We start from the raw sequence: 13,523 nt of genomic DNA, 5'->3' as shown, positions 1-13,523 counted from the left end.
ATATTTGGTGCACACGGAAGATAGTCAGACATCTTATCTGCTTACCATATGCAACTCATCATCTCCTGCCCCCTCACCCCACATAATAAACATCCCTTAGCAGGAGGATTAAATCAGTTAAATATCGGCATCACAGCTCATTTCTTAGTCCTGCAGTGCTAAACTGGGACATGCAGTCTTGTATCAAAACGCCCCTCAGATGCCTAGCGCAGGCTGGACCTGCCAAAGCCCTACTATCTCCTAGCCATAATACCCCCTGTGACTCATGTTACCCATTACAATTGGTGCAGTTTAGTCCTTAGACCTCTCTAAATTGAGTGCAACCACAATCCAGTGTACAATCAGCTAACTATCCCATATAACAGCTGACAATTTATGTACTCACGAGTCTTCCATCTAGACCATTAAACTTGAATTACCACCTCCTCCACCCCCCCCTCCCTTTTTTACTTAATGTGCCTCCTGTAGTAGGAGGATTAAATAAGCGGTTTCTCTAACCTATACCGCACCCCTAAACTCTCTATAAGTATGCCCTGCTACATAACTGAATACAACATTTACCCTTCTTTTTTTTCTAATTTAGCAGGATAGTTTGATTGTATCGCATTTAAATATATAGAAATATAAAATTACTATAACTTTAAAAAATAAATAAAACTGAGGTAAATAACATAAGATCCATGAGTGATCTCCTACATAGTTTGTAGCCCCCTACCATGGTAAAACTCACACTTAGTCAGGGGTCCAAGAGTGGCCCTTTTTTACAAGAGGAGAGGCTTAAATCATCATAGGTAAGACTGTATTGTATTCTCACAAAACTTTTCTATTTTTCTAATCCTATTTACTTTGGTGTTTTGCTAGATTATATCGCTGTTAACACTTTGCAGCATTTTTACTATATGATGAACCTTGCACTATGTTACTTGTGATGGCACTTATGGAATGTTTTACATGTCTTGTTTGTATACCAAACTTTACCTCAATAAAAATAAAATATAAAAAAAAAAAAAAAAAAAAAAAATAATAAAAAAAAAAAAAAATTATTATAGGGTTTGCAAGGCGGGAGTGTTGCGGTTTAGGGGTTAATACATTTATTATAGTAGCGGCGAGGTCCGGTCGGCAGATTAGGGGTTAATAAATGTAGTTAGTGTCGGCGATGTTAGGGGCAGCAGATTAGGGGTACATAGGTATAATGTAGGTGGCGGCGGTGTCCGGAGCAGCAGATTAGGGGTTAATAAGATAATGCAGGTGTCAGCGATAGCAGGGGCGGCAGATTAGGGGTTAATAAGTGTTAGATAAGGGGTGTTTAGACTCGGGTTCATATGTTAGGGTGTTAGGTTTAGACTTAGTGTTTCCCCATAGGAAACAATGGGGCTGCGTTAAGAGCTGAACTCTGCTTTTTTGCAGGTGTTAGGTTTTTTTTCAGCCGAAACTGCCCCATTGTTTCCTATGAGGGAATGCCGAATTTTACCGAGCTAATTCGGATTTATTCGGTAGATACGGCAGCTAATTCGGATTCATTCGGTAGATTCGGAAGTATTTTAATTCGGAAATTCGAATCGATCCGAATCTCCGAATTTACTGAATTTTCAGAATTTCCGAATAAATCCGAAACGAATTGCACATGTCTACTTAAAAGACAGGGACAGGAAGCCAAAAAAACGGGACTGTCCTGACAATAATGGGCAGCAAAGTTATAGCATTTTCTATTTTATAACAAATCCTATTCCTTTGAGCATTTTACAGATTCTACCATAAAAAAACTTCCTTTCTTCACATGACACTGCAGTTTTTGTACCTTCTGCTGCCATCCAAATGAAAGCTCCAATGTATCTCTTCCTTATAAGGTCTGAGCTGGCTATACGCATAAGCCTGCTTTTAACGTAAAGTGATGCAAGTGTGATATATAGCGGTGCGTTCAAAAGCAGAAATGAAGGTGTTTTCAGAAAGATTAAGAATGAAAATAAGAGAATTTTTATTATTGTTAATATCATTTTATTTCCAGAGTGTCATTAAATTCAATAGTGCTGATTTCTAAGGTTTTAAAGTTAAAAATATAACTGCATGAACGGGAGCTTCTCTATAGGATAGGGAGTGGGTTTGTAACAGCATATGGTACCAGCGGGCATTAGTTGACCAAACTGCACCTTAAATTATTATGGATTAAACTATTTCTCTGCCATCTTACTGAAAAAAAAACCAATCAAATAGAAATTTATATCTTATTGTTTATGAACTTTATTGGCAGCTATAAAAGCTGGGACAAGTCATCATTTAATCTGGGTAGGATCTTTGTTTGCACACTTTATATTGCAAAGGGTGTTAAAACCGTATGCTGTGGCTGCACCAGTATAGATTTTATGGTCTTTTAAAGGGACACAGAAGTCTTTACAAGGTATTTTTGTTATTTGTTTTGTAAAATGAGTGTTTATGTACTAAGTTAAAATGTTTTGGATTTTTATGCTTGTGATGTCACTAATATAGCAGTGGGAGATCTGCTTTTCAGCCAGTAATCAGTCAGTCCTTAAGGCCAAAAGTTACACTTCCTGTTATAATCTAAAATGAAAACAAACAGCATTAAACAGACATACAAAAATAGATCTTTTATGTTTTAGATACAGTGTAAAATGTAAAAAAAAAATATTTTCAGTTTACTTTTATTATTACATTTCATTTATCATCTTGGTATCCTTTGTTGAAGAGCAGTTATGTTGACTTAGTTGCAAGCAAGTGTCTCAAACTATAGAGCAGTGTTTTCACAATCTGCTGCCTTACAGTCCACCAGATTTATGCACAATGCCTATCTAAGTATGCTCCTCAACAAAGAATACCAGGAGAATGTAGCAAATTTGATACTATAATTAAACTGGAAACTTTTTAAAATTGTATGCTATGTCTGAATCATGAAAGAAACATTTGGGGTTTAATTTTCCTTTAACTTAAGCTATTTCATGCAAAACAAAATATCTTAACATGTTTAAAAACTGCTCTTTTATATAATTTGCTTGATAGACAATTTTTCTGTCCCTTTAATAACAATGGGATAATCCAAAAGCTTGGGGTGCCAACTGTTTCCACCCATCTCACCACTTACTAATTAGAGGAAGTCTGACACTTCAAACCACTTTTTGTTTGATGACAGTTTTTACAGACACATAAGTTAATGACAGTATTAGATGGAAGCTAAACAGAGATTATTGTTACGCATGGTTTAACCGTTGCAGCTCATCACACCACCCTTACCTCACTGGGTGTGTTTACATTTGCTCTTTTATTTAGATAGAGCCTTAAAGGGGCATGAAACCCATTGTTTCTGCCTGTTCATGATTAAGATAAAGCATACAATTTTAAACAACTTTCAAATTTACTTTGGTTATCACATTTGCTTCATTCTCTTTGTATCCTTTTTTGAAGAAGTAGCCATGTACTACTGTGAGCTAGCTCAGCACATCTTGTGAGCCAATGACAAGAGGCATATATGTGCAACCACCCATCAGCACCTAGCTCTAAGCAGTGCATCGCTGCTTCTGAACCCGCTTAGTTATGCTTTTTAAATAGAGTAAACAAAGAGAAAGAAGCAAATTATAAGTTGTTTAAAATTGCACGCTCTATCTGAATCATGGAAGTTTAATTCTGACTTTACAGTCCCTTTAAAAAAAGTTGTCTACTGCACATTTGTGAAATCATAAACACATAAACTGCACTTTATATAGTTTTGTCCCGAATCTCTCTTCAGGGCAAAAGCTGACATTGAAAAATAAAGAATTAATAGTTATGGGGAAAAAACACACAAGATTAAGACATATTCAAGGATATAGTCCATAAATAAATCACAGTGAAGAGAAATACATGTTAGATAATGCAGAACAGTGACCTTAGTCAGGGCTGATAAGTATTCTATATATAGATAGATAACCTCTATAACGCTCACAAAGAAGCATTATAGAGGAGCGGCCGGGTGTAACCCAAGATTAGCACTTACAGATATTAATTGTTGTTACTAACTATATTTTGCTACTAGACCATGCTCAGTGCTATGTGTATTTATGTAATAAGGCACAGTATGCATCTGCATAGGGCTTCCTTAGTTGACAATACTGACGAGTGATGTCATCTTTCAAAACAACTCTGGTTTACCCACTGCACATTCTGCTGAGCAATATAGATATTCAGACATGTTTTGAAGGGACTCTGTACATAGAAAAGAAACCCCTTTAATTTAAAGGGATATTAAACACATTGAGATTGTAATGTTTAATTATATGTAGTAAAACAAAACATTTACAATATACTTTCATTTTTTATTTTTTTGCCTCTTTTTCCTGTAATTCAATTCTAAAAATTGGATGGGGGTAGTTCCAATACCTGTTAAAGGTGGAAGTACAAATTCCTGATTTTTCACTGATATATTCCAAACAATCATTGCTTGCACAGTTTAGTGACCCATATATAACTGTCCCTATTTGGCTTCAGCAGATAAATAAAGCTAATTCACAATTTTTTTTTATAAACAATAGTTAATTTATTTAGTGTTTAATACCTCTTTAATGTGAAAAGATCAGTTGCTTTTATATATAAATATGCAAATAAAGCATGTATGATAAAGCACATTAGGACATGAAATATGACCTCACTAATGAAGCTAGTATCCATTCATGTGCCTACAGCCGCTACCTACATATGCCTACTCACATGTTATCTTGGGAGGTTTTTTTGCATAGTTTTATGGCTAAAGCAATAAATATTTTATGCAAGAGTTTGAGTTAAAAAACAATTGATATAACATTTTAGAGCATTTTTTCCTGAGTGCCAGAGATAAGGATACAGTTAGTGCCATGGGCACAGCTATCAGGGGGCCACCAACAGGTGCTTACAGCCAAAGGGAACTTAAAGGCACAGTATACTGTAACATAGTTTTTTCCTTAATGTGTTTACAATTGCTTTTTTACCAATTGCAGAGTAAAAATGTATGAAAATTAGCTTTTTAAAGTTTATTTGTGTATATTAAAGCTCTGATGTTGTGTTTTGAAGCCACAACCTAATAAAATGGGTTGAGCTTGTTGGTATAACCAGACCTCATTACTGTATCACATTAGGTACACGTACCTGCTTCTTTATCTTATATCTGTCCATAAAACAATCACCAGTACTTGGAGAGAACAATGGAAAATTAATATTTTATTACCTTATCTCTGTTATATCCTACTGGGAGTGTAATCTCTTCTGCTGGTTGTGTTTACAAAGCTTATCTATAGCTTGGACCTGCGGCCACAAACTTTCAGAATAGGTGGGGATACCACAAGCTAAATCAACTATTTCAATTGCCAATATAAGGCTAAAGGAGCAACTTGTAAACAATTTAATACACTCCGCAGGTAAAGTGGATCATTGGGAACAAATTAAAGTGAAGAAAATTTTTGAGTAAACTGTCCCTTTAATCAATAAATATTTATACATGATGTGTAGTATTTTATGTGTTTAGAAATATATGCATATTAAATTAACATTCTATTGTAATAAAAAGCTCTAATATGTTGGAGTATTTTATTATTAAACAACTGCTCAGCACTAATTATGAATAACACCACTAAGAAACAGATCTCCCAACTGTTCCAATTTGTGCGGGACAGTCATGGATTCTGAGCTCTGTTCCCGACTGAGGCAGCCATATGTCCCGAATTGCATTATTTCCCACGCTGTTTTAAGGGACTATATTAGCTCTGCCCACTCACTGACAGGACACAGCCACCATCTGCCCAATTACCACCACCAACCACCCATGCATTTTTGCCCCAGGCCTTACATCTTCGCCCCAGATAAGTGCAAATTCTAGTCTTCAACTCACTGAAATGGCAAATGAGGACAAATGTTCAAGTAACCTGCACTATATCAGGCTCTAGATATGCATAGCCAAGCCTAATAATATGTTTATATAAAGACACATTTACTGCTTATGAGATACTACAGAATGGATGCTGTGAAACTGGACTACAGGCAACGAATTATGAATTCACAAGAGGGTTGTACAAAAATTGAAACTTATTGTTGAAATCCTAAGGATTAATGGGAAATCCAACCTGATAGTTTTAAACAAATAGAGGAAATTAGCAGATTAGATGAGTTAAAGTGACGTTAAAAGCAAACACACAAACTGCAATATTATAGTTTATTATTTCAAAACTTATTACTGTCGAATACACTTATCTGATGACAAAATAAAACAGTGTTTCATGGCAGCTCCCTGTACATATAATGTTGCTATAGTCTTGGTATATTTGTCTTTTGGAAAAAAAAAAGAAAGAAAGAAACATTATTGACTTCTGCAGCAGATCTTCATACACAACAATGGAAACTTATGTAAAAACAAATTTTTCTTTTCATTGAATTTTTCATGTCCATTTAAGTTGTTTTTATGTGCTGCAAAGTCTACAAACAGAAAAGTAGCTATTATTTAGCAAACAGCATTCTTTGACAGGAGCAAAAGATTTTGTAGTTTAAAGGGACATTCCAGCCAAAACAAGAATGCACATGGATGCATTTTAGTATTGAATAAAATCATTTTTGCAATATACATGTATTAGCAAAAATGCTTCTAGTAAAAGTTATAGCTGTTTCAAAAGTGTATTTAAGTATGCACCGTGCACCAGCATTTTAAAGGGATAGTAAACACCAAAAATGCTATTGTTTAAAAAAATAGATAATCCCTTTATTTACCATTCCCCAGTTTTGCATAACCAACACTGTTACAGAAATGTACTTTTTACCTCTGTAATTACCTTGTATCTAAGCTTCTGCTTACTGCCTCCTTATCTCAGATCTCTTGACAGACTTGCATTTCAGGCAATTAGTGCTGACTCTTAAATAACTTCACGTGCGTGAGCACAGTGTTATCTATATGAAACACATGAACTGACGCCCTCTAGCTGTGAAAAAAAATGTCAAATGCATTCACATAAGAGGGGTTTTTAAGAGCTTAGAAATTAGCATATGAGCCTACCTAGGTTTAGCTTTCAACTAAGAATAACAAGAGAACAAAGCAAATTTGAAGATAAAAGTAAAATAGAAAGTTGTTTAAAATGACATGCCCTATTTGATTCATGAAAGTTTAATTTGGACTTTAATATCCCTTTAAACACGACACTTGCTCAGAGAGCTTAAGGTGCTTGCATCAGCTAGTAATAACTAAATTTGTTAACTGATGACATGACACAAGCCCCACTTGTATTCTGAGCAGCTGCCGTATTTAAAATGTTGCCTCACTGAGAATATCCAGCTATGCTTCACATGCACGCGCAGAGAAAAATGCTAAAACTAAATCAGTGATAACTTTTACTAGAAGCATTTATGACAATACATGTTATTTTGCAAATATGTTTCTATTCAAAGATATAATTCATCTATGTGCATTTACATTTTGACTGGAATGTCCCTTTAAGTGTAAAACACTAGCAGTTATCCCCAGTTTTGATTGATGATTTCCTTTATGATCACCAAAAAAACCCAAAAAAAACAAGATGGAACAATGTATAATAATGTTATTCATAGATATTATCGATACTGTGCATTACACAGTGTTTCTTCGTCACATATATTGGAAGGAATGATCACAATTTTCAAAGTTTCTGTAAAAGTACTTAATGCAATGTTCTTGTAGAAACTATTTTGAAATATTTAAGAGCCTTCATGTGTTTACCCACTTGTGTAAATAGACAGATGAGAGCTATGTGGGTTAAATCACTATGGTGACCTACCATATACTATAGAAGAGTCCCAGGTCACAAAAACAATACAATTGCCTGTGCACATGAAATGCTGCCAGCATTTTGGAAACTCAGACCACTTAACATGAAGTGTAGTTACAGAAGTCTAAAAACTAATTAAAATGACTGCAGATAAACAAGTATAAATGCGTAAGTAGTCAGTGGGATAGTATCACTACTGAATGTTGTTTTTGGATGGATATGAATTCCCTAGTGGGCTGGGTCCATGATTCTGGTAGCACTTGTTATAAGTGTTGATCGTATGCTCATCAGTGGGAGGTATATAAAGGGGTAAAATTATTTTCAGTTATCAGAAAGATTCTACATCACTAATATTTAGCATCAATTTTGATAAATTTAAAATCAAATTACTCAACATATTATTGTATAGAAATGTCATACCATGTATTAAATTATGTAACTGAAAAACTTTATTTCTTTCTATCTTTTATTTATTTCTATCTATCTATCTATCTATCTATCTATTCATCTAGGAGCTTCTATATTGCATAAATTGGGACATTTCCTGATTTAATTAAAAAAAACTCATAAAAGAAAATTAGTTTAATGGGGCATCCTTTCAGATGTGAATAGTGACTTTATATATTCCATAGGTTACATTAATATAGGGCTCCATTTATTATTGTATTTCTCCTACATTTGTGCCTATAAATACAATGTCGTAATCGTTCTATTTATCATCATAAAATACGCCTAAAAATAAGCAAATACAACAGCAACATTCTCCCACTCTATTCTCTCTCGCCTAGGTGCACATGTGTGCAAAAGAAAACACAAAATGCCCCTTTTCTGTCGTATTTTTAAAAATACGCCTTACTACTCGCCGAAATTCCGATTTATCATTATTTTGCACCTTAGGAGGACTGAAAATTGTCCTACTAATATGACCACAAAAATTCTCCATAATCACTGTGGAGAACTTTGAATTTACTCCACTTTTTTTGCGAGAGAAGATGAAACATTTCTTAATTTTGGCAGCTATTTCTTTGGCAAGGGGCTGTGAAAATCGTCTTAATGATGGAAATATGCCCTATTTATAGAATAAAGCTAACAATATTAGATCAAGTAGAGATGTAATACATGTACAAACTTCTTAACATATTTTTGGTCACCACTGTCAGTTTTGCATATCTATAGGAGTCATAAGTTAGAATTTTAGCACGTGTAAACAAATATAATGCTTTCTTACACGAGTCAAACATAAAAAAATGCATTTATTGGTTAAATTACATGTATTAGGTTACCTGTTTTTTCATAATTCAAAAAGAAAAAAATTATATATTTTTTTTATTACATTGTTATTATATTAGGTTTGTATCGAAATATTGAAGATTTCCATAAAAAAAAGCTTGACAGGTTCTATACAAAAATCAAGTATATTTGGGAGTATTTTTAATGATAAATAAGGCGCATATATTATGCTAATGGAGAGATTTATCATTAATCCGCTGCAGCTCGGAAATTGGCGTGAAAATACTACCGTTTTTATGATAAATATGGGCACACATGTGCGCCCCTCCAAAGGTGAGCTGCGGAGAACTGATAGGAGAACTGAAAGTTGTAATTCCAGAATGAATGCTAAATAGAGCCCATAGTATCAGAAATCAGAAAGAAAAAAAAAAGATGAAAATTAAGTTGTGGTTCTTATTGCACAAATGGGCAGAAACTCTGGATAATCTCTGCAACTGTTTAAGCTATGAATATAATTTAAAATCTTAACGGGACACTAAAGTCAAAAATACACTTTTGTGATTCAGATAGAGCATGCAATATAAAAATAACAAAAAACTCTCCAATTCACTTCCATTAGCAAAATGCTCACAGTCTTTCTATATGCACACAAGGCACTAGCTCCTACTGTGCATGAGCAAGAATTCAAAGTATATGCATGTTGTGATTGGCTGGTGGCTGTCACATGATATAGGGGAAGAAAAATGGAAGTAACTTTGAAATTTGCTAGAATGTGTAAGAATTTGTAAGAATATGTTTGTTTTACCAGTTAATTCAATGACTGTTTTTTGTTCCCAACAAAGAAAATGGGTAAATCTTTTTCTCTATTTTATTCATATCCCCCATGTCGTTAGTTCAAAATGGTTAAAGTCAACTGAAGCAAAATTATTACTTTTATGCAATTTTATAGCTATTTTTAGCTAGCTTTGTTTTTTTTCTTAATGAATCTATTATATAACTTCTAGATAATCACGTGTAATACAGTACATCAGGTAAATACTAATTAACAATGTCACAAGCTGTCATACATGGCAACAAATGAGGAGTAAGTGCCAAAATAAGCTGGGGACTGCCCAGAATAGCTACTGGAAAAGTGAATGTAATCTTAACAGGTAGTGACTGTCACCAACAAACAAACACATTATCCACAGAGTGCTTATCCCTGGGTTAAAGGTGCCACCGTGTGAGGTACAATGTACTTTAATGTACATAAAGAGGGAGCAGCAGACATTAATCACTGTAAATCAATGGAATTTAAGGCTTTTGCCACCTGCCAATATAACATAGCTCTCATTGATTACTCTTCTTAACCACTTAAAAGGGACATTAATGTGCAAAATAAAATTCTCTCACATTTTAGAGGATTTCCTTATTGCCGTATTGCTTGCAAAAGGGTTAAACACATAGTTAAAGTCAGCTCCAGAGCAGCAACGTACTATCTGAACTCATCTAGTGAGTTAAAGATATATGAAACAAAAAAAGTCTGTATTAAAGATCTATAGTTTTTGTATAATTTGTTTTCTAAACTCCCTATACCCCATACCTGGGTAGCTGATGGCTCCCGAGTACTAGCCTATGCGTATGTGTGTGTTCAGCGTGTGACGTCACTCTGAGCGCTTCGGTGGCCGTGAAGGTACAGAAGAATTTCTCATTGCAGTATTCCTGACATCTGCAAGTGTGTTGTTGAAGCGAAACGAAGCTTCAGCACACAAGATAAGTATTTTGGTTGCACTAAAATAATTAATTACCCTTGGACTAACGAGCAATCAGTGAATGAAAGTATTTTAATATTATCATTGTTTGATGAAATATGACAATCAAACTATCAAAACGTTTTCGCTTCATTATGAGTTTGTGACTCGGCTATTTATTCCCGGATCTGATTTAGAATAATGGAGTCCTGGAATGCAGCTCCGTGTATTTGTATCATTATTTATAAATAAGTATTATAGTATTATGTCCATGTATTAAGTATTTAATGCTCAAGAAAGCATTGTTTATAGATCTGTTACTACTAGATCTGTTATTAATGAAAATCACTGATCGCAGAGTTCAGGACAGTTTTAAAGGAACAGTCTACACCAGAATTTTTATTATTTTAAAAGATAGATAATCCCTTTATTACCAATTCCCTAGTTTTGCATAACCAACACAGTTATATAAATACACTTTTTACCTCTGTGATTATCTTGTATCTAAGCCTTTGCAAACTGCCCCATTATTTCAGACTTTTTGACAGACATGCATTTTAGCCAATCAGTGCTGTCTCATAGGAACTCCACATGCGTAAGCACAGTGTTATCTATATGACACACATGAACTAACACCCTCTAGTGGTGAAAAACTGTTAAAATGCCCTGAGAGAAGAGGCGGCCTTCAAGGGCTTAGAAATTAGCATATGAACTTTCTAGGTTTAGCTTTCAACTAAGAATACCAAGATAACAAAGCAAAATTGTTGATAAAAGTTAATTGGAAAATTGTTTAAAATTACATTCCCTATCTGAATCATGAAAGTTTATTTTGAACTAGACTGTCCTTTTAATTATGCATGGGTAAAGACAGTAATAAGGGTTGGAAGGTAAATCCTTACAGAGTCCAGTGCGCATGCAATGAGCTTCTTCCTGTACTGCGCATGTATATGAGTGCGGCAGCGTACAATTTTAATATTCATAAGTGATCAAGAAGATTGATTGGATATTTTGAGTTTAGAACAGCTCATTTTTGGGGGTTGTCTTGCGTGATCCCACTCTGCAACTAAAATAATTTAATTTATACCTAAAACAAGCTTCATTTTCAGAAAAAGTAAGTCCATTTTACTAATATTATTGTGCTACATCGATTTATATGTTTTGTTTATAACTTATTTTGCATAGTTTTATAATCATTTCATGACAAACGGTATATGTGCTTAATCACCCATCACCATCTAGTTCTCAGTAGGGTATTACTGGGAGCCTACCTGTCACAAAGGATGCCAAGAGAACAAGGTTGAGTTGATAACAAAAATAAATGAAAAAGTCTATTAAAACTGCATGCTCTATATAAATCATGAAAGTTTATTTAATATCCTATTATTTTCCATACTGGTATTTATAGTTCAAGAAGTACTTTACATAAAACTACATAATGTAACTATTTCTTCCTTATGTTATGATACTGGGATAGCCTTGGGCATATATTAATATTAATACTTAAGATGTAAATTTATGTGCCAGCAATACCTTACCTACCTTTTACAGAAAATAATAATGCAGCTTTAGAGTTTGTATTATTAATATTATTATTATCATTTATTTGTATAGTGCCACAAAATTCCGTAGCGCTAGGTACAGAGACGGGGATGGGTGAGCTCGGAGTTCTTTGGTAATATCAGTGTTATTACAGTACAACTGCCAGTGCTGGGACAGGAAAATTGCATTCCAGGAAAATAGTTTTTTTTTGTTTCAGGACATTCTGGCAGGGATTAAGTTGTCGAATTCACAGTGTATTATACGTGAGATTGTTTAACGCAACAGAAAAGATAGAGCGGAATAGATAGTATACAGTGTTTTATAAGTTACTATATTGTAAAATGTCTCTAAGCTATCAGCACCCTTAATATGCACACACTTTCCCAGCTACGTTATATATTGCCCCAATAGATCTCTACAATGTTACATTGAACATGTTTCATAACAATATAAATAAAGAACCAAAAAAAGCTAAAATGTAGAGCAATAAGTTATAAAATCTACCATTATTTTATTAAAACAATATAAAATGTATAATAATTTGGACAAAACTCTCATTACACCTTTTTGTAACAGATTTATCATTAGAAATGTTGCTGTTGATTATTCTAACATTTCCTTGCAAATACTTTGAGTGAAACAAATATTTTAGATGCTGACAAATTACTGTAAAGTCATAGTACATTACCTTAATGTTGTTGAAGATTCCCTGCCGGCAGCCTGCCATGGATCTGTTTTCTACCTTGTTATCTCCGAGCTTGACTCCCATGTTAGAAGTAAACAGAATTATTGTTCAAGAAAGTTGTGTTAGACTCCAGTGTCAGATGGTGCAAATGTCTACAGAGAGAGCATATTATAACTAATGTCTATCTTCACTTATCACAGCTTCTACCTGTTGCTCCAGTTGCCTGTGTGTCTCTGTTTAATGGAAGCGTTTCTCTCCTAAGCATTCTCTAAACTGAACTGTCTGTCAGCTTTTCTCTCTCTCTGTCTCAGCTCAGGTGTCTACTGAGGTTTAAGTTAAAGGGGGAAGGATTTATAACTTTACACGATGACAGATTCCTTTCCTCTCTCCCCGCCTACATTTCAAACAATTGGAGAAGAGAAAAATGCAGGAGCTAACAGAAAAAATAGTGAGAGGGAAAGTGAGACGGAGTAAAAAAAGGAAGCGACAGAGGAAGAAGGGAAAGATATTATGGAAATATGATGGGGGAAATATGTGGATCTTTCAGTGCAGCATTAATCACAGAACATCATAAATCACTACAATATAATGTGTCTA

General features: G+C 34.3%; 1 protein-coding gene across 1 annotated transcript in view; it reads right to left on the bottom strand.

The window, feature by feature from the left end:
• Positions 1–13,252, bottom strand: part of SLCO2A1 (solute carrier organic anion transporter family member 2A1) — a 99,032-nt gene extending 85,780 nt beyond the window's left edge. Inside the window, exon 1 of the mRNA XM_053709796.1 lies at positions 12,930–13,252. Coding sequence (XP_053565771.1) covers positions 12,930–13,010 — 81 coding nt within the window. The 5' untranslated portion in view covers positions 13,011–13,252. The remainder of the gene's footprint in view (positions 1–12,929) is intronic.
• Positions 13,253–13,523: the final 271 nt, after the last annotated feature.

The sequence above is a fragment of the Bombina bombina genome, chromosome 4 (genome assembly GCF_027579735.1).
Source record: "Bombina bombina isolate aBomBom1 chromosome 4, aBomBom1.pri, whole genome shotgun sequence".
NCBI lineage: Eukaryota > Metazoa > Chordata > Amphibia > Anura > Bombinatoridae > Bombina > Bombina bombina.
Note: the sequence above shows the minus strand (reverse complement) of the source record. Positions and strands in the feature narration are given on the sequence as shown.